The sequence below is a fragment of the Cornus florida genome, unplaced genomic scaffold (genome assembly GCF_030987335.1).
Source record: "Cornus florida cultivar Cherokee Brave unplaced genomic scaffold, ASM3098733v1 CherokeeBrave_3.0.0_Hap2_Chr04, whole genome shotgun sequence".
In the NCBI taxonomy this organism is placed as follows: domain Eukaryota; kingdom Viridiplantae; phylum Streptophyta; class Magnoliopsida; order Cornales; family Cornaceae; genus Cornus; species Cornus florida.
The window spans coordinates 24,529-43,985 of NW_026775574.1; the positions used below are offsets into that span (position 1 = coordinate 24,529).

The window sequence follows — 19,457 nt, forward strand, 5'->3', positions numbered from 1 at the left end:
TAGCTACAGGTTTCGAACCAAGATATCCAGTATCTTGTAAGAGATCAAGAGTATACTTCCGCTGAGAAAGACTAATGCCTTGCTTTGACTAAGCCACCTCAATTCCTAGAAAATGCCAAAGTTTGCCCAAATCCTTAGTTAGGAAGCTAGAACTCAAGTGATGGATTAAAAATTATATCCCATCTTTGTCACTACCGGTGATAACGATATCATCTACATACACCACAAGAATCACAATACCACGTTTCGTTTTCTTAAAAAAGAGATAGTGGTCAGCTTGGCTTCTGGTCATACCACAAGCTACCACTGCTTTACTGAACTTATCAAACCATGCACAAGGGGACTGTTTGAGGCCATAGATAGACTTCTTGAGATGAAACACACACTCCCCCTTATACTTGAGTCATATAGGATGTCTCAGTAAGGTCACCGAGCAGAAACGCATTTTTAACATCAAGTTGATGAAGTGGCAGTCTAGATTAGCTGCAAGAGAGATTATCACACTAACAAAATTCCCTTTAGCCACAGGAGAGAACGTCTCAGTATAATCAAGGCCATAAGTCTGAGCGTAGCCTTTAGCAACAAGTCGAGCTTTGAGACGGTCAACGGTACCATCAGGCTTCTGTTTAACAGTAAAACCCAACGACAACTAACAACCTGAGTATAAGCAGGCTTAGGAACAAGGCCCCAAGTATGATTCAATTTTAAAGCGTTTATTTCTTCTTCCACCTTGGATGAGAAAGTGCCTCCCTGTAGGACTTAGGAAGAGCAATAGAGGATAATGACAAAGAAAAAGCTTGAAAATAGGAAGACAATTTATTATACGATACAAAATTGGAGATAGGATGATTGGTACAAGACCGTTTACCTTTCCGAACAGCAATAGGTTGATTAAGATCAGAGTCCGGAGAGATGGAATAATCTCCAGGCATTGAAGTGACTGGTGGAAGAGGCAAGGCTGGGTTTACTACTTCAGTCGTTGGAAAATGATTAACTACTCTTTTCCGGCGACAAGCATAGACACGAAGAGCTGGTGGGATGTCAGAATCAAAAACTGGACAGAGTCCTCCAAACGACTGCCTTCCTGATAATAATAAGGAACATCCACAAAGAAAGTTACATCTGCGCACACAAATTGTTTACGAAGAGTTGGACTGTAACATTTATATCCCCTTTAAGTGCGAGAATAACCTAAGAAAATACATTTGTGAGCACGGAGATCAAGTTTGTTTCGTCCTGGGTTTAGATTATAAACAAAATAGACACACCCAAACACCTTTGGAGGAATGGAAAAAGGGTTTTTGTCAGAAAACATCATTTGGAAGGGTGATTTTCCTTAAAGGACCTTAGAAGGCATACGGTTTAAAAGATAGTTTTAGAACATGCATTTGAATTATTAAGGCATGAGCGATAGCTAGGAGTGGGCCATTCTTCCGTTCAGCAACTCCATTTTGTTGAGGGGTATCAACACAAGATGTTTGATGGATAATGCCCCTCGACTCAAGAAAATTTTGAAAAACATTTAAGTTTATTTTCAAGGGCATTGTCAGTTCTAAGAACAAGCAATTTTGCATCAAATTGATTTTGAATTTCAACATAAAAGGAATGAAAATAGAGAATACTTGAGATATATCTTTAACAATATAAATCCAAGTTAAACGTGAATAATCATCAATAAATTACACAAAATAACGAGCACCAAATAAACTAGTAGTACGACCTGGTCCTTAAACATCCGAATGTACTAACTCAAAAGGTTTTAAACTTTTATTATCAAAACAAGACTTAAAAGTAGCCCGATGATGTTTACTAAGTTCGCGAGTAGTACAATTACACTTAGAAAAATCAACTAAAGATGCGACCAAGGCTCGAAGACTATTTGAAGAGGGATGTCCAAGGCGGCAATGCCACTAGTAAGTTGAAGAAGAGGTGGAATGTAGAGCTGTCGAAACAGTAGTTGGCTGGAAGTAGTAAAGACCATCCTTCTCAAAACCCCCACCAACCATCTTCTTCGTCTTGAGATCCTGAAAGACACAACGGGAAGGAGAAAAAGTAACTAAGCAATTTAAATCTCATATGATTCTGCGGCTAACTATAAATTGAATGAAAATTGAGGGATATATAAAATTGATGAAAAAGTGAGACTTAAAGTGTGGAAAGTACCAATTCCATGAACAGGTGATTTGGCACCATTCGCTATAGTAACAACCGATGGTGAGAAAACATGAGAAATATCAGAAAGAAGAGATGGGTTACCTATCATGTGATCGGATACCCCCGAATCAATGATCAAAGGTATATAAGATGAAGCATGGAGACACGTATTACCTGAAGTAACAATAGTAGCAATGGAGGTGGGCTGATTCACATGCTCACGCATTACCAGTTTGGTGCTGGTGATTGACCTAAGAAGATGGAATTCCTTAGTATCCATCACAAGAGCTGCCAAATAAATGAGATATAGTAGCAAGAGGGAGACGAGTTAAGAGAACCAAGATCTAGTCGTGATGAATCCGAGAAATTATCGAGGAGAGAGCCGAGGAGGGATCTGAGAGAGATTGCTAAGATGAGAACTGAGATCACCGAGGAGAGATCGCCGAGAAGAGATTGAGAGAAAGCAGAGATGGAATCAAGATTGGAGTCTGAATAAGACTAAAAAAAAAAATTTAAAGAGGGATCGATTTCAGCTTTGATACCATGTTTAAAGAGAGAGAGAGAAAGAGAATATATGAAAACGTACATGTTATTGAGTAAGTAATACAATAATACATTGGTGTTTATATAGGAGAAGCTACGGGAGTAGGGAGAGGTAAAAAAGGCTGCTACAGCATATTGTTGCTGAATACAACTTGGAACAACCTTTTTATAAGACATAAGGGATCCCCTAGCCATGAATTAATCCTAACCCTTCATATAAATATAATCTAACAACTAAAATTCTTTCCAGAAAAATAAAGACGCTACAATGACAAAACGGAAGTGGTCACATGACTCACTTAAAAAGTAATAAAAATCAAATGGCAATAATATCCTAAACATCAAATAAAGACTTATATAACTGACTCTAGACCAATAAACAATTACACAATCTAACATACTTAAAGACTTACATAAATGACTCTAGACCAATAAACAATGACACAATCTGATCACATCATCAGCTGCCCCTATTAATGAAAACTCAGTCTAGACTTCTTAGGATTTTTAACTTTGTAAAGAAAGTCCTCTTCCATTTGCATTGCGTCAGTCCCCCCAAGTGAGAAAACTCGACCTCGAGTGAGAAGCAAAGTTTCACGATCAATACGATCAATAAAAAATCTGAGCATGGTGTTCCATCCCTGCTTTCTTCTTTTCCGAACTTGAATCAAATACAATCATCTTCTTATACTAACAAAGATTACAAGGATTTTGCTAGATTTTTTTCTGAAATTGGGTAGATTCGCAAAACTCAGCGGAACACGTATCTTGCAACAAAAGTTTAATCAACATTAATTTTTCTTCCAACAACCTCCTACCAGTTGTAGTATGTTCCAAGAATTCAACCAAATCATATCATAAAAGTGAAATCCATTTAGAGTGCTCGAATCTTCAAACACCAACCAATGATCAAATGCAAAACTTTCGTTGGTGAAAGGTTAAACACTTCATTGTTCTCCATTGCTCTTGTTACATCCACATTCTCATAGCTTCCTTTCTTTTGAGATTCTTCTTTTGTAGCTTCCTTACCAAAGATCGCTAATTGATCCCAATCCATAGATTCAATGTGTGGTTCTTCATCAAAACTTTGAGGCTTACTCCAGTCAACAATCGGTTCTATGGTAGTCGAATTTGAAGAAAGGCATTCGGATGGCGGCTTTAAGGTGAAAATTCTAGAATTCGTAGGATATCTTAGTGGAGAAGAAGAACCTATTTATGATAAGGATCAAGAGTCCAGTGAGAACACTTTCGTCAATCATGAGGAGCCACGGTTGGAAAGTTTCTATCATGATTCCGAGAATGATTCAACAAATGATGAGACATTTGTTGTTCATAACATCGGCTACCACAGAACCGTTTGTTGACTGGAGTAAGCCTCAAAGTTTTGATGAAGAACCACACATTGAATTATGAACAACCACGACCTATGTTACCCGGGCTAGGGTACGGGTGTCGGACACGGGTGCGTGTCTAGGGGCCGGATTCGTCAATCTATCAATTTACAGGATACGTGGACACGGCTCAAAAGTGTCCAAATATTGGACACGGGTACTTGGACACTTTGGAATGTTAAAAAAAAAAATTGGAATATTTTTTTATGTTTCAAACATCAATCATAAAACTAAAAAAATAAATATATCAATTGTAATTTTTTATAAACATTTTATGATTATTACTACCATTTGTTTGCCTCAATTGATTGGTGGCATGGCCATAGTCATGGATATGCATTCTCGTGTTACTATTTGATGGGAACTTGTAATCAGAAATTTTAAGGGCTCCTTTTGGGCAAGTTTGGGCCTGGGCTAATATGCCTTTGAATTGTCATCTTAGTCTTGACCTTTGGGCCTGTACAAGTCAAAGCACAATTAAGAAGGAAGCCCAACTCAACAATATAAACAATATGTATATCAGTCATAACTCGTAATAAAGGTAAGTAACAGCTGTATACCACACACAGCTGTAGGTATTGCTTTCCAGTTGTAAGTCATTGAATTTTTTACTTTTATTGAAAAGCCCATTATTGTCTCTTTCTTTTCAGATCCAAATACATAGGTAAATAGGTGGCATCATCCTGGCCATTAAAGGCTGGGTATTAACAATTGCGTGAAACCACGCTCAGGTAGGTACTTGCAAAGTCAGCGCGTGCAATTTCACAAACAAGAAGTCGTCTTCAACCTTTAGACCACCGATTCGAATCAGAGCGCCATTGTTGAACCAGGAAGCTTCGTATAGCTGCAGATCTATTAAATAAAACACGAAAAAAATCCCTAATCCTTCACAAGCATCGAGTTACACATCCTTTTGTTTATTTTCTTCATCAGCCGTGTCCGGTTGAAGAACGGAGGGTCGGACACATATCCCATGTCGGTGTCCGTGTCGTGTTGTGTTGACACGAACACTCTGGCCGTCGCCGGCGAGTCCAGGTAACACAGACCACGACTCATCATTTTGTTGAATCATTCTCGGAATCATGATAGAAACTTTCCAACCGTGGCTCCTCATGATTGACGAGAGTGTTCTCGTTGGACTCGTGATCCTTATCATAAATAGGTTCTTCTTCTTGTGGTTGTTGTTCTTCTCCACCAAGATATCCTACAAATTCTGAAATTTTCACCTTAAAGCCACCATCCGAATGTCTTTCTTCAAATGGAAGAGGTGTTGGTCTGGGTGCTGCGTTTCCGGAAAAAGGATTAACTAAATCCGCTTCCAGATCGTCCTCCTCCTTAAATTCGACGCCATCTTGAGAAGGGACTGAGGTTTGCGCAACACGCAGGGCTAAAGCTTTAATCTGCCTTCTTAGATCTTCCATCACAGCAAGCACTTGTTGATCAACAACTGTGTCCTGATGAGGTCAAACGGCTAGTTTGCGAAGTGGATTTCTTCTCCTTGGTGGCATTTTGCAAAACCTAAGAGAGATATCTAATATCCCAACACAAAACCACTGGATCAGAACTTGCTCTAATACCAACTAATGCAATCAGCTCTGAAAGAAAGAAAATACAATCTATAAGAAGGGAAAACAGACTCAATCCCAAAGAAAGGGAGAGGTAAAAAGCTGCTACAGCAAACTGAAAAATATTGATAATACAAAAAAAGGCTGATGAATACAACTTGGAACAACCCTTTTATAAGGCATAAGGGATGCCCTAGCCAGGAATTAATCCCTAACCCTTCATATAAATATAATCTAAAAGCTAGAATGCTCTAATACCAACTAATGCAATCAGCTCTGAAAGATAGAAAATATAATCCATAAGAAGGGAAAACAGACTCAATCCCAAAGAAAGGGAGAGGTAAAAAGCTGCTACAACAAACAGAAAAATATTGATAATACATAAAAAGGCTGCTGAATACAACTTGGAACAACCCTTTTATAAGGCATAAGGGATGCCCTAGCCAGGAATTAATCCCTAACCCTTCATATAAATATAATCTAAAAGCTAGAATTCTATCCAGCAAAATAAAGACCCTAAAATGACAAAACAGTCCATAAGTGGTCACATGACTCACTTAAAAAGTTACATAACTTACAAAATAAAAACCAAAATGACAATAATATCCTAAACATGAAATAAAGATGGGACTTAAAGACTCATACAAATGACTCTAGACCAATAAACAATCACACAATCTAATCACATCACCAGCTGCCCCTATCAATGGAAACTCAGCCTAGAGTACTTAGGATTTTTAATTGTTTGAAGAAAGTCCTCTTCCATTTGCATTGCATCCCTATTTCACAAGAACAAGTGATATAAAAATATAAAAAAAAGATCTATTACATAAAATACTTGAATTAGATGCTTCACATGCAACAAACATATTACTTGCTGATTTGTTAAGCAAGCGGATTAAACTAAAAATATATCTTTACCTTATCCGTATTCCTTAAGCTGCATGTGACATTTTTTCTTCTCCTCTTTTTTTAGGAAAACAACTCCCACAATGTTCTAGGGAGACTTGAACCCTCCACCTTTCACTTTGAAAGAAGAGGAATACCATTTGGCGACTGGCCTTAGTGGTGCATGTCACATGATATGGCGCTAAACTTTTCAAACTCGAAGCACCGACAAAACCAATTGGTTCATGTCTTTATATTTCTTAGTTGATGTGATGCAAACTACTATTTGAACTTCAGATCACATACAATTAATAATTGAAAATTTTGTGATATTATGCATAGTATTACTATATGCATTTATATTACAAAATATGGAATCTGTAAAGTGTAAGAAATAATAGCACCACTCCTACTTCGAAGTAGCAAAGGTTACTTATTGTGTAACTTTTGAAAATCAACAATGCAAGTGCGATGGCTTTCTGATTATCCTATCTGTGAAATAGATACAATTCAAGAGAGAGAGAGAGCAGATTGATATGAGAGAGAGTACAGCAAAGAGATGCGCAGCCCTCTGGTTCTCGTCAACTTTTACCCTTAAACATAAAAGGGTATAAATAAAATACAAGAAAGGCCTATTTGCATAATGGCTACAAACCCTATATATAATTACAATCTGACCCCTACACTAATATATATTTACATATGAATGTTATAACACTCCCCCTAAAGCTGGAGAATATATATCATATAATCCTAGCTTGGAACAAATCGCCTTTAACCGATTATGATCAAGAGCCTTTGTAAACCTATCTGCTAATTGATCTTCAGACTTCACAAATGGAGTAGAAATGTTCCCACTCAATATTTTCTCTCGAATGAAGTGACAATCAACTTCAATATGCTTGATCCTCTCATGGAACACAGGATTAGATGCAATGTGGACAGCCGCTTGGTTATCACAAAATAATGGAATAGGAGCTTTAACCGTCAGCCCAAGTTCCTCCAAGAAATGTTGTATCCATGTCAACTCACTAGTGGTATGAGCCATTTCCCTGTACTTGGCTTCAGCACTAGACCGAGTTGCAACCGTTTGTTTCTTACTTTTCCACGTAACCAGATTCCCTCCTACAAATGTGCAATAGCCTGTAGTAGACCTCCTATCTGAGGGAGATCCAGCCCAGTCAACATCTGTAAAACCTGCCACATTGAAATGACCATTGATTTATATAGTAATCCAAAACCCGGAGCTTGCTTGAGATATCGAATAATTTGAAGAATAGCATTCCAATGTGGTACTCTAGGTACTCTGGGAGCACTCATGAACTGACTTATAACACTAACTGCATATGAAATGTCAGGTCGGGTGATAGTGAGATAAATTAATTTCCCAACCAGACGTTGATATCTGCCATGGTCGTCAAATAAATCACCATCCTCAAGTAATAGTTTTATATTTGGATCCATAGGAGCATCAACGGGGCGACTACCTAACATACCTGTTTCTTCTAATAAGTCTGACACATATTTCCTTTGAGATAGGCTTATACCTTCCTTGGATCTAGCAACCTCAATACCCAAGAAATATTTGAGTTTGCCTAAATCCTTAGTGTGGAACCAATTCTGCAAGAACAAATTCAACTTTGCGATGCTGTCAGAATCATTACCTATTATAACAATATCATCTACATATACCACAAGAAATATAAAGCCAGTTTTAGTATGCATGTGAAATACCGAATGATCTATCTGGCATCTGTTAAGGCCGAAGGAAAGTGCCGCCTCGGAGAATTTTCCAAACCAAGCCCATAGAGATTGCTTTAATCCATACAGGGCCTTCTTAAGGTGACATACAGCATAACGAGAATCCCCTTGAGCAACAAAACCTGGTGGTTGCTCCATATAAACCTCTTCATGTAAGTCACCATGCAAGAAGTTATTTTTCACATCTAATTGAAACAACGGCCAATTACAATTGGCAGCAATGGAAATAAGGATTCGAATAGAAGAAATCTTCGTAACCGGGGAAAAAGTCTCATCATAATCAATACCATAGGTATCGGTGTATCCCTTTTCAACAAGGCGAGCCTTCAACTGCTCAACAGACCCATCATGGAGATATTTGACCGTGTATACCCACTCACAACCAACCGGTTTGGAATCAGGAGGTAAAGGAACAAGATCCCATGTCCCATTATGATGAAGAGCATCCATTTCATCTATCATGGCTTTGCGCCAATCTGTACTAGACAGAGCATCCTACACATTCTTCGGAATAACAGTTGCAGATAATGTGGATAAAAAACAAGAAAAGGAGGGTGATACATTGTTATAGGAAACAAAGTTAAAGATGAGATGTGCAGTGACATAAGAACGAATACCTTTGCGCAACGCAATAAGAAGATCATCAGTAGCAAGAGGAGCCTCAATAGAAGTAGACAATTGGGGGGGGGGGGGGGGGGGGGGTTGCTACTTGTGATCGTCGACTATACACTTGAAGTGGCTGTGGTAATTGAGGTGGTTGTGGCACTTGAAGTGGCTGTGGTGGGTCACAGTCTGATAACACAATAGGCAATGGAAGCAACAACTCGGAATCTAAAGACAAACCACTTGAAGAGAAATAAGGAGTGTCCTCAAAAAAGGTAACGGTCATGCACACAAAAGCACTACGAGTGCTAGGATCCAAACATTTATAACCTTTTTTAGTCCGAGAGTACCCAACAAAGACACACTTAATGGCACAAGGAGACAATTTATCAGTGCCAAGGCGTAATATGCGAGCAAAGCACACACACCCAAAAACACGAGGAGTCAATGCAAACAATAGCCGAGTAGGAAAAACAAAGGAATAAGGGCATTTCCAATTAAGAATGGAAGATGGCTTACGATTAATTAAATAACAAGCAGTTAAAACAGCATCGCCCCAAAATGCCTTTGGAAGACGCATATGGGTCATCAATGTCCGAGCTATTTCAATTAAATGCCTATTTTTCCGTTCAGCTACGCCATTTTGTTGGGAAGTATAAGAACAAGAAGTTTGGTGCAAGATACCACGAGAGTCACAAAAAGTAGAAATAGCACCTTTGACATATTCTATAGCATTATCAGATTGTAAAGTTTTTATAACACAACCAAATTGGACCTCAATTTCTTTAAAAATAATTGAAATATGGAAAAAAGTTCAAAACGGTGTTTCATTAAAAACAACCAAGTCATCCTTGAATAGTCATCAACAAAAGTAACAAAATAAGAAAAACCTGATAGACTAGTGTGACGAGAAGGACCCCAAATGTCCGTATGCAGCAATTCAAATAAAGAAGACCAACGATTATCAATACGAGGGGGGAAAGGCACTCTATGGTGCTTACCTAGCTGACAAGACTAACAATTTAAAGTAGACTTTAAAAGGTAATGCAGACTTTAAGTACCACAACGAGGGATGACCTAACCGATAATGCCACTGGTATACAGACATCTGGGAATGTAGAGCAACACCACTAGTGGAAGGTTGGCAATCCAAATAGTATAAGCCATTTCTGTTAATGCCCCCACCAATCGTCTTTTTCGTGTTGAGGTCCTGAAAGACACAAAACGACGGATAAAATGTGACAAAACAATTGAGTGCTTGAGTCAGTTTAGTGACAAATAATAAATTAAAGGGAAATTATGGAACTAATTGCACAAAAGATAATGAAATGGATGGAGTTAGTTTAATTGTTCCCTGGCCAATAATGGACCATGTTCTACCATCAGCCAAAGTAACAAAAGATGAGGAGCTAAACTTTTGAAAATTAGAAAATAGAGATTCATCACATGTGAGATGGGTAGATGCCCCAGAGTCAATAACCCAAGGGGAGCGCTAAGTCTGTAAATCGAATAAGCATGCAATATTACTTGATTGCGCAAAATTAACCACATCAGTAGAGTTGGGATGTGTCCGGTTGACCAAGGCACTGAACTCAGCTCGTGATAGTGTCACGCTGTCACTAGTAGATGCATGTGACGGCAATACAGAAGTCTGAGAAGGCGGGTGGTTGAAGTCAAGAGAGGGATGAGACCTAGCAATGTCAGAGGAAGACAGTACTTGATTTACCCACGTTGGTTTCCATAAAGAGCCCAACAGTGCTTAACAGAATGGTTAGTACCTCAACAGTGACTGCAGTAGCGAGTATTAGTACGTCCACAACCACGGCAACTGCGACCTCTATCACGGCCACCACCGCCACGAGAACCACTCGAATTTCCTCCATACCCTTTGTTGCTACTAGGAGTATCACTGACTCTATAGAACTATGTGGAGAGATAGAATGAATCATCATAGCTGAATTTTCTTTCACAGTGGACATCCCATGTGATTGTTTAGAAACTTGAAGTAATCGGGCATAAATGTTACCCAAAGATGGGAGTCCTCCATCACCAGCAAGGATTTGATCCCGAATATTTTGAAGGCTAGGATCCAAACCAACAAGAAAAATGGAAACATAAAATTCCTCACGTTGTCACTTGAGAACGGCAACATCAGTAGTTAAGGGATGGTATTAATTCAACTCATCTAACAAGCTTTTGAAAGCACTGTAATACTCACCGATGCCTTGACCAGATTGACGAGAACGGAACATCTTCTCATACAGTGAATATATGCGAGAAACATTGGTGTCCATAGAGTAGGTCTCTTTAACTGCATCCCATATTCCCTTTGCAGTGTTTACAAACATAAAAGTGGATGCAATGAAAGGTGCCATACTATTCCACAACTAGGACATAACCATATAGTTATTAGTTTCCCAGTCCTCATACGATGTTGATGTTTTAGATGGAGGGTCATCTATAATAAACTTTAGCTTTTGTCGAGCGCCTAAAGAGATTTTCATTGCTCGAGCCCATAGTAAGTAATTGGAATTACTTAATTTCATAGTTGTAATTTGCAACCCGACAGGATCAACATATGTTGCAGGAGATTTAATTCCAGTAGACTAAGAAGCAACAGTTGAAATTTCCGACATGGATTTAGTGCCACAGAAACAGAAGCAACTGCTGAAACAAAGTAAATGTATATGTAAACTGAAAAGAACTTATCTATCCCAAGTTAAAGTCACACTGATGCCAAATCTGTCTCGAGAAGAACCCAAGAGAAACAAAAAAAGAAAAGAAACTGCTACACCAGAGAAGGCCAGAACAGAACTGAACAATGCAGGAAGAAGAAAGTAGAACAGAACAGACCCAGATCAGGAAAAACATGGTCGAATCGGACCCGGATCAGAAAAGGATTCGGGTCGAACCTCAAACTGGATCTCAAATCAGGTCGGATCTGTAATCGGGTCTCTGCAAAACTGGCTTGGGGGAAAACCGGTCTAGACTAACCCAACTTCAGTGGCCAAACACCTCAAATCCCATCGCCAATCACCCCTCTTCTTCTTCACCTTCAGTCCCAATCTACGGCTCAACAACAGCAAGCCCCAAACGAAGAAGCCGACCACAAAAACAGTCACAAAGGGCAACTACACAACCAATCGACACTGGCGACAGCAACACAGATGGTCGTCGATTAAGAAAAACGACAACAATCAGCGACCGCGGGACTGGTTCGAAGCAAGAGATCAGTGATCACAGTGAATCACCTAACAGCGAGGACAGCCTCACGAATCGAATCTCTCTCGAAGCTAGTACACACCTTAGCCAATGATTACCCAACTCGTAGAGACAGCGGCAATGATTGTCGCTCTGATACCATGTGAAATAGATACAATTCAAGAGAGAGAGAAAAAGCAGATTGATATGAGAGAGAGTACAAAAAAGAGAGGCGCAACCCTCTGGTTCTCATCATCTTTAAACCCTAAACATAAAAGGGTATATATGAAATACAAGAAAGGCATATTTGCATAATGGCCACAAACCCTATATATAATTACAATCTAACCCCTACACTAATATATATTTACATATGAATGTTCTTAAACTATCCATTTCACACTCTGATGCCACTACTCAGGGTAAACATATATCTAACTCCTTCCAAAAGTACTAATACATGCTCAAGGGTACAACCAATATCATAGATACCACTAATTTTAGTTCACAATATAGATAAGTTGCAACATCCAACCAACTATTACATGCATTAATAAATTTAGAAAATAAAAAATAAAAAGAATGCTACTTTCCCTTAATATGAGAGATCAAAGAATCAGAATTGACCCATGATGGTGACAGACAACAAGAAGTGTGGCTAAAATTAGTGAAGCGAGGAATTCAAAAGGATTACCTATTTAGGCAGAAACTGCAATTTTACTCGCACTTAGTAAGCAAGACAAAAAGCTCTTCGTCCGTTATTGCTCCCATCTCCATAGCCCTTTCCAGTGCATCTAGGCCGCCACCATCTTTAATTGATGAGCATGCACCTCTGAAATTTATGCATGTCAGTGAAGGCATAACTGGAATAGCTGGGTGCAATTAGGAGCAACTCAAATGTTTTTAAATATAATTAGGAGCAATCCAGTTCGGTTTGCTCCCTGGCATAGCAAATATCAATTACTTTCGAATTTAAGTACAACAATCAATATTAATAAGACTGACGCTTTTACAAGAATGGAACGCTGTCGAGTACATGAAATTGAACACTACTAGATTTGTAAATATGATATGGTAGATATTGATAACAGAACTAATGTGAGGCTGTGAGCATATAAAGGTGAGGGCAAGTTACTTGCAAGAATATAAAGAATGCAATCCATACGTGCTGTATAAGGGATCATTTGATTCAACTCAAGAGTTTAAGTTAATGATGTACCCACAAATAATTACAAACTTGACTATAAATATATGCAGTCAGAAGATCTGAAAGCAGTTTGTTCACAGGAGAACAAAAAATCATCGTAAAGAATTTTCACACAGTTGAAAAATTGGGTAATCTTACGACACCAGTTCTAGTCTAGCAATATATACACAACAAAGAAATTATTTCACCTTTTCCAACAAAAATCCCTTATTGAAATTAAAACAAACAAAAAGAACATCAAGCAATATACTCCTAGACGAGTAACTTGCTACCTTAAGGGATTTCAATCTAAGACTTTCCAAATACGTATCCCAAATTGTGATTCTACACTATAAGTTCTTGCACCAGATGAGGTGTCAAGGAATAAAGGAAAATGTTAGATACTTGGCCTCTTTAATTACATCCCAATGCCCTATTGTTTTCATAGGGAAAAAATGCCCATTACTTAGAAAAAATTAAATACAGTAGAAGGTTTTAGATGTAATAACCAGCTACAAGGTTCTTGGAAGGTTTTTAGATTTGAAAGTTTTAGATGTGTACATTTGGCATCTAATAATCGTTGCTTGAACCTAAGAGTCTCCATAATCAAGTTCTTTGTGCAACTTTTTGTCAAGGGAATTTTTTTATTTATCTTTTGAAGTGGGACCACAAACCAAAAGCATCGTCTCACCAATATAATTTAATCTGAGAGAAACTTTGTAATACCACCAATAATTCAATATAATGAAGTTCTTTTCTTCTTAATCCAGGAAAGAAAAACAATAGATTTACCAAGTTCCACATGAGTGGTCTTCAATAATAGTAGATTTACCAAGTTTCATGTTTCAAATGAACGAGTCTCACTGATAAATACCTTCTGAGTAGAAATTTTGCCAATTGGTTGTTCCCTTTGGAGATGCAATGGTGCAGAGGAGTCCTTCCATGGAAGTCACACCTGTTTATATCTGCACCAAATTGTAGTAATAGCTCGAGCATCACCGAATTGTCAGAGTGACAAGCCAGATGCAATAATGAACAACCTTGAAGACAATTTTCTGGCGCACTAGAATCCTGGATTTTCTGACAGGCCGCTGGACTGTATTGTTTCTTTTCCACAGCACGATAAGGTACTTGCAAGTCTTGATCATTAACATGATGGTATAAATTGACACCAATTACTTCATCGTAAATGGAATTGACAATGGCCATATCTGAAGTAACAATTAGGCGATATACTTCCCGCAAATTATTGGCCTTAACTGCTTCCCAGATGCTGGTGGTGTGAGAAATAATGCCAGATGCAGTTGCTTTCTTATTGACTAGCAGTTTCTCGACATACTGGATTAGAAAAATTAAAATCAGGCCTTATTTCTATGATTACACCTTCTTCCTCGAGTTTACAGCGGGGAATTTGTTAAACTGATTATAAACAACAGATTGTAGGACATGATTATGGCAACAATCAGGGAAATATGTTCGAAGTTCTTACAAAAAGAAGTTGTATTTCTCAAAGGTACAAAATGAAGAGTTCTATATGAAAGAACATAAATGTATAATTAATACATCATAATGATCACACTTTCATATAACATCAAATAACCTACCAGACACAGCTACACATCAAACAGTGAAATCAATGTAGGAATTACTTCACATTTGGCATGCAATGTTTAAGCAACGATTTTAAATGAACAGATTTGCTCTCATTTCTTCTCTTTTAATTTTTAATGTTTGTGAGGCCATGATACCTACTGAACATCCCTGAAGGATTGAATAAACCAGAAACTTCCTAGCATTCATATCCAAAATTATTGTGGCACCAATATGGGATCAAGATATATATTGGCAATGCACAACTTCTTTAAACAGGTCCTTACACAATCAGGGCAGGAGATGGGCAAGGAAGAAACATCGGAATGGAATGGATCTGTAAGAAAACTGATGCTGCATATAAACTTATCACCTCAAAGTAGAGGTATTGGAATTGTACTAGAGATAAGATTTAACACGCACTAGATGTAGAAAGCATTGATGCATGCTGACTTTCAGTAAGGCCTGAAGATACCTCATTTTCGTCGACCAAAATGGTCTACAAATTTCTGTACGGTTGGAAAACTTCTGCAGAACGGAGAATATAACATGGGCTACAGTAAATGCAATGTTACAGGATATCACATGTTTAATTTCTCAACTTCACTGGAGAGAAAAGATGGGCCCTAGTCTTAGTATTTTATTTATTTATGTTTTTCAGAATTAAAATATTGGGGTAAAAAGGAACATCTAAAATTATGTTACTAAAAAAAAGTAAGAAAATGAAAGGAAAAGAGCAAGTACAGAAACTCAACCAATAATTGAAACATCAAACTAACATGTGATGGCTGCTTCAAATATAAAGTATATCTAGCATACAAGGATATTTTTGTCCAATAAAGCAGAAGGCAACCAAGCAAGTGCCATTGTTATGCAAAGATCACCAGTAAAATAATTGAAGCATCTCAAACTATTAATAAGAAAATTGCCTCTAATGCAACCAATGATTAAATTTTCATACACAATGACTGTAAAGATATACCTTTGCTTGAATGTATTTCTCCTTTTGTTGAATGACATCTTCAGGGCATGGTTTTGTAACTGATAAAAAAACACTTGGACTCCTTATTCTGCATGAAGATCATTTCAGTCATCAGTGTTAGATTTGTGCAAACAGTAAAGAGAAGAGAAGAAATCTGTAGTTGCTGTTATTCGATAATACAAAGTAATACAATATATAAGAATATAAAATAACCTAAACTAATAAACTGAGGGAAAGGACAAGACTGCCCTCAAATATAAAACTAATCAACCCCTCCCCCTTCCCCCCCCCCCCCCCCCCCCCCCCCCCCTTCTTTCTCAAACTCACGATGTGATAGAAAGAAGCATCGAGAGTTTGCCTAGAAGAAAACGAAAACGCATAATAGTATGAGACTTCATGAAGAAGTCAGCCAACAACATTGTAGAAGAAACAAAGGGGAGAAAAATATTGCCAAGCTGAAGATGATGGCGAGTGAAATGACAATCAATCTTTATGTGCTTTGTACGCTCATGAAAAACAGAATTGTGTGCAATCTGAATGGCACTCTTGTTATCACAATACATAGGCGTTGGAGCTGGCAAAGAAACACCCATATCAGCAAGTAATCATCGCAACCAAACTACCTCGGCTGTAGTGGCAGCCATGGCATGGTATTCAGCTTCAGCAGAAGAGCGAGAAACAACTGTTTGGATCTTGCTTTTCCAGGAAATGAGATAATCACCTAGAAAAACACAGAAACCAGTGGTAGACTTACGGTCTGTTGGATCCCCAACCCAATCAGCATCAGAAAAAGCTCAAAGTTCCAAAGGTGATGTAGAAGAAAACAACAAACTCTGGTGTATAGTACCACGAAGATAACACAAGATACGAAGAACTGCAGCCCAATGCATAGTAGTAGGAGAGGATACAAACTGACTGACAATGTGAACTGCATAGGTAAAATCAGGTTGAGTAACAGTGAGATACACTAAACTGCCAACTATAGCACGATATAAACTGGGATTTGCTAAAGGAACACCATAAGTAGAACAATAGCGAACATTAAGCTCTAGGGGAGTCTCAACTGTCCGACAATGACTTAGAAAGAAGATAGCCCTTGGGAGAAGAGGCTACTTCAATGCCAAGAAAATAGCGAAGGGGACCAAGATCCTTCATCTCAAACTGTTGTTGAAAATGCAACTTCAAAAGAGCAATGCCAGCTTTGTCATCACCGGTCAGAATCATGTCATCAACATATAAGAGGAGAATAATGTGACCAGCAGAAGTAGAACGAAGAAAGAGAGCTGAATCATGATCACTAGGTTAAAAGCTAAAGCCACGTATCACTCTAGAAAACTTCTCAAACCAAGCTCTAGGAGCTTGCTTGAGACCATACAAAGCCTTCTTGAGTTTGCACACCTCTCCAGGATTATGTGGAAGACTAGGAGGAGGAATCATATAAACTTCCTCAACCAAATCTCCATTTAAGAAAGCATTTTTCACATCCATTTGAGAAAGGTCCCACTGACGAACTGCTGCGACAACAATTAAGACACGAACAGTTGTCATTTTAGCAACAGGAGCAAAAGTCTCCTCATAATCAATACCATACTCCTGTGTGAATCCCCTTGCAACCAAACGAGCTTTATACTGCTCTATGGAACCATTAGACTTGGTCGTAATTTTATAAACTCATCGAAAACCAACCGCACGTGTATCAGGGGGTAAGGGTACCAAATCCCATGTGCCAGTCTTATGCAAAGCAGAGAGTTCTTCATCCATAGCTTGTTGCCAATGAGAATCAAGAACAACCTCCTTATAGGAGTTAGGTTCAGAAAGTGAATGAATAGATGCCAAAAAGGAACAAAAATTAGAGAAACCAAAACGATCAGGACACTTACGAACTTGTTGAGGAAAGCGAGGAGGTGCAGGATCCACATTTTCAGAATCCAATGGAGAGTCGGCCGAGAGAGGTGGAATTGTACCTGCAGAAGAAGTTGTATTCCTATGATGGTAAGTGTGAATAATAGGAGGGACAACAGGATCGGATGTAGGGATGGAGGAAGATCGAACATCTGGAATAATACTGAAATTGTCTTAAGAAAAGGGATCAATGTGAAGAAGATCAGGTTTACTCAAAGTGCTAGAACTAGCAGGACTAGTGATGCAGGCAGAATTTCAAATTTCTGCAAGGGAATTTGTGTTTTTCAGAAATTTTCCATATTTTGAAAGTTTCCTTATTTTGAGCAGTTTTCTTATTTTCATCAGCTTTCCTTTTTGAGTAGTTTTCTGATTTTCAACCGCTTTCCTGTTTTGGTTTTATTTTATATTTGGTAGTTAGTTAATATAAGGTTAGGATTGGGGAGGAAGAAATTCTATATAAAGCCTTGTAATTTCTAGGGTTTAATCAGTTTTTTTTGAAGAGCTGATGGCCTTACCAAGAGGAGACAATCAAATTGTCTTTCACAGCAATTTTAAAACGAAATAAAAGAACGATGCAAGAGAAAAGGATAAATTGCAAAGCAAATTTTATTTGCTGTAAAAATAATAATAATCTTTGATGCCGCCTTACCAAGAGGAGACAATCAAATTGTCTTTCACAGCAATTTTAAAACAAAAAAAGAACGATGCAAGAGAAAAGGAGAAATTGCAAAGCAAATTTTATTTGCTGTAAAAATAATAATAATCTCTTCAAAAAAAAACTAATTGAACCGTAGAAATTACAAGGCATTATATAGAATTTCTTCCTCCCCAATCCTAAGCTTATATTAGCTAACTACCAAATATAAAATAAAACCAAAACAGGAAAGCGACTGAAAATCAGAAAACTACTCAAAAAGGAAAGCTGATGAAAATAAGAAAACTGCTCGAAATAAGGAAACTTTCAAAATATGGAAAATTTCTGAAAAACACAAATTCCCTTGCAGAAATTTGAACTTCTGCCTGCATCAGTCTCCCCGTGTTGGAAAAAACTCGCCCTCGAGTTTGGAGCAATTTTCCACGATCAATCAAAAATCCAAGCATGGCTTTCCATCCCTTCTTTCTTCTTTTCCGAACTCGAATCAAATACGTTAATCTTCTTATACAAACAAAGAATACAGTTGCAGAACAAACATGAATTTTGTTAGATGTTCTTTGAAATTGGGTAGGTTCACAAAACTCGGTATCCTAAACTAGAAGTTTAATCAACTTTAATTTCTCTTCCAACAACCACCTAGTAGTTGTATTGCGCTCCAAGAATTCAATCCAAACCATGTCATAAAAGTAAAATCCATTATTTTTCATCTCCATGGATCCAAAATCTTCATGATCAACCAGGCATAATTCATCTTGAGATCTTTCTTTTGTAGCTTCCTTACCATCCTCATGTTTTAGAATCAACAGTGGCTTTTGCATAACCAAGAATTCACCTATATCTCCATATATGATATCATCCTCTTCCTCCAGGTAATCATCATATTTTGGCTTGACCATTGGGGTTGCATCATCTTCCTCGATCAAAGGTTGTTTTTCTTCTCCACCAAAATTTCCTACCAATTCAGGAATTTTCTCCATAAACTCACCATCCCAACGACTTTCATCAAGTAGAATAGGTGTTGGTTTAGGTGTTGTAT

At 38.0% G+C, this 19,457-nt stretch overlaps 1 protein-coding gene across 8 annotated transcripts in view; it reads right to left on the bottom strand.

Moving 5' to 3' along the window:
* LOC132302401 (ADP-ribosylation factor GTPase-activating protein AGD4-like) overlaps positions 1-19,457 on the bottom strand; it is a 123,420-nt gene that overhangs the window by 2,168 nt on the left and 101,795 nt on the right. For 4 of the 8 annotated variants that reach the window (XR_009480819.1, XM_059799234.1, XM_059799233.1 and 1 more), the window contains 3 exons: positions 15,865-15,952; positions 14,167-14,630; positions 12,801-12,938 (listed from right to left, as the gene is read on the bottom strand). Coding sequence is in view for 5 of the 8 variants with exons in the window: in XM_059799234.1 (XP_059655217.1) it covers positions 12,824-12,938; positions 14,167-14,630; positions 15,865-15,952 (667 nt within the window). In the remaining 3 variants the exon portion in view is untranslated. Of the gene's footprint in view, positions 1-1,687; positions 2,025-6,099; positions 6,433-9,966; positions 10,116-12,800; positions 12,939-14,166; positions 14,631-15,864; positions 15,953-19,457 lie in introns of those variants that run through there. The other 4 variants (XR_009480821.1, XR_009480820.1, XM_059799231.1 and 1 more) reach the window with 4 other exon arrangements.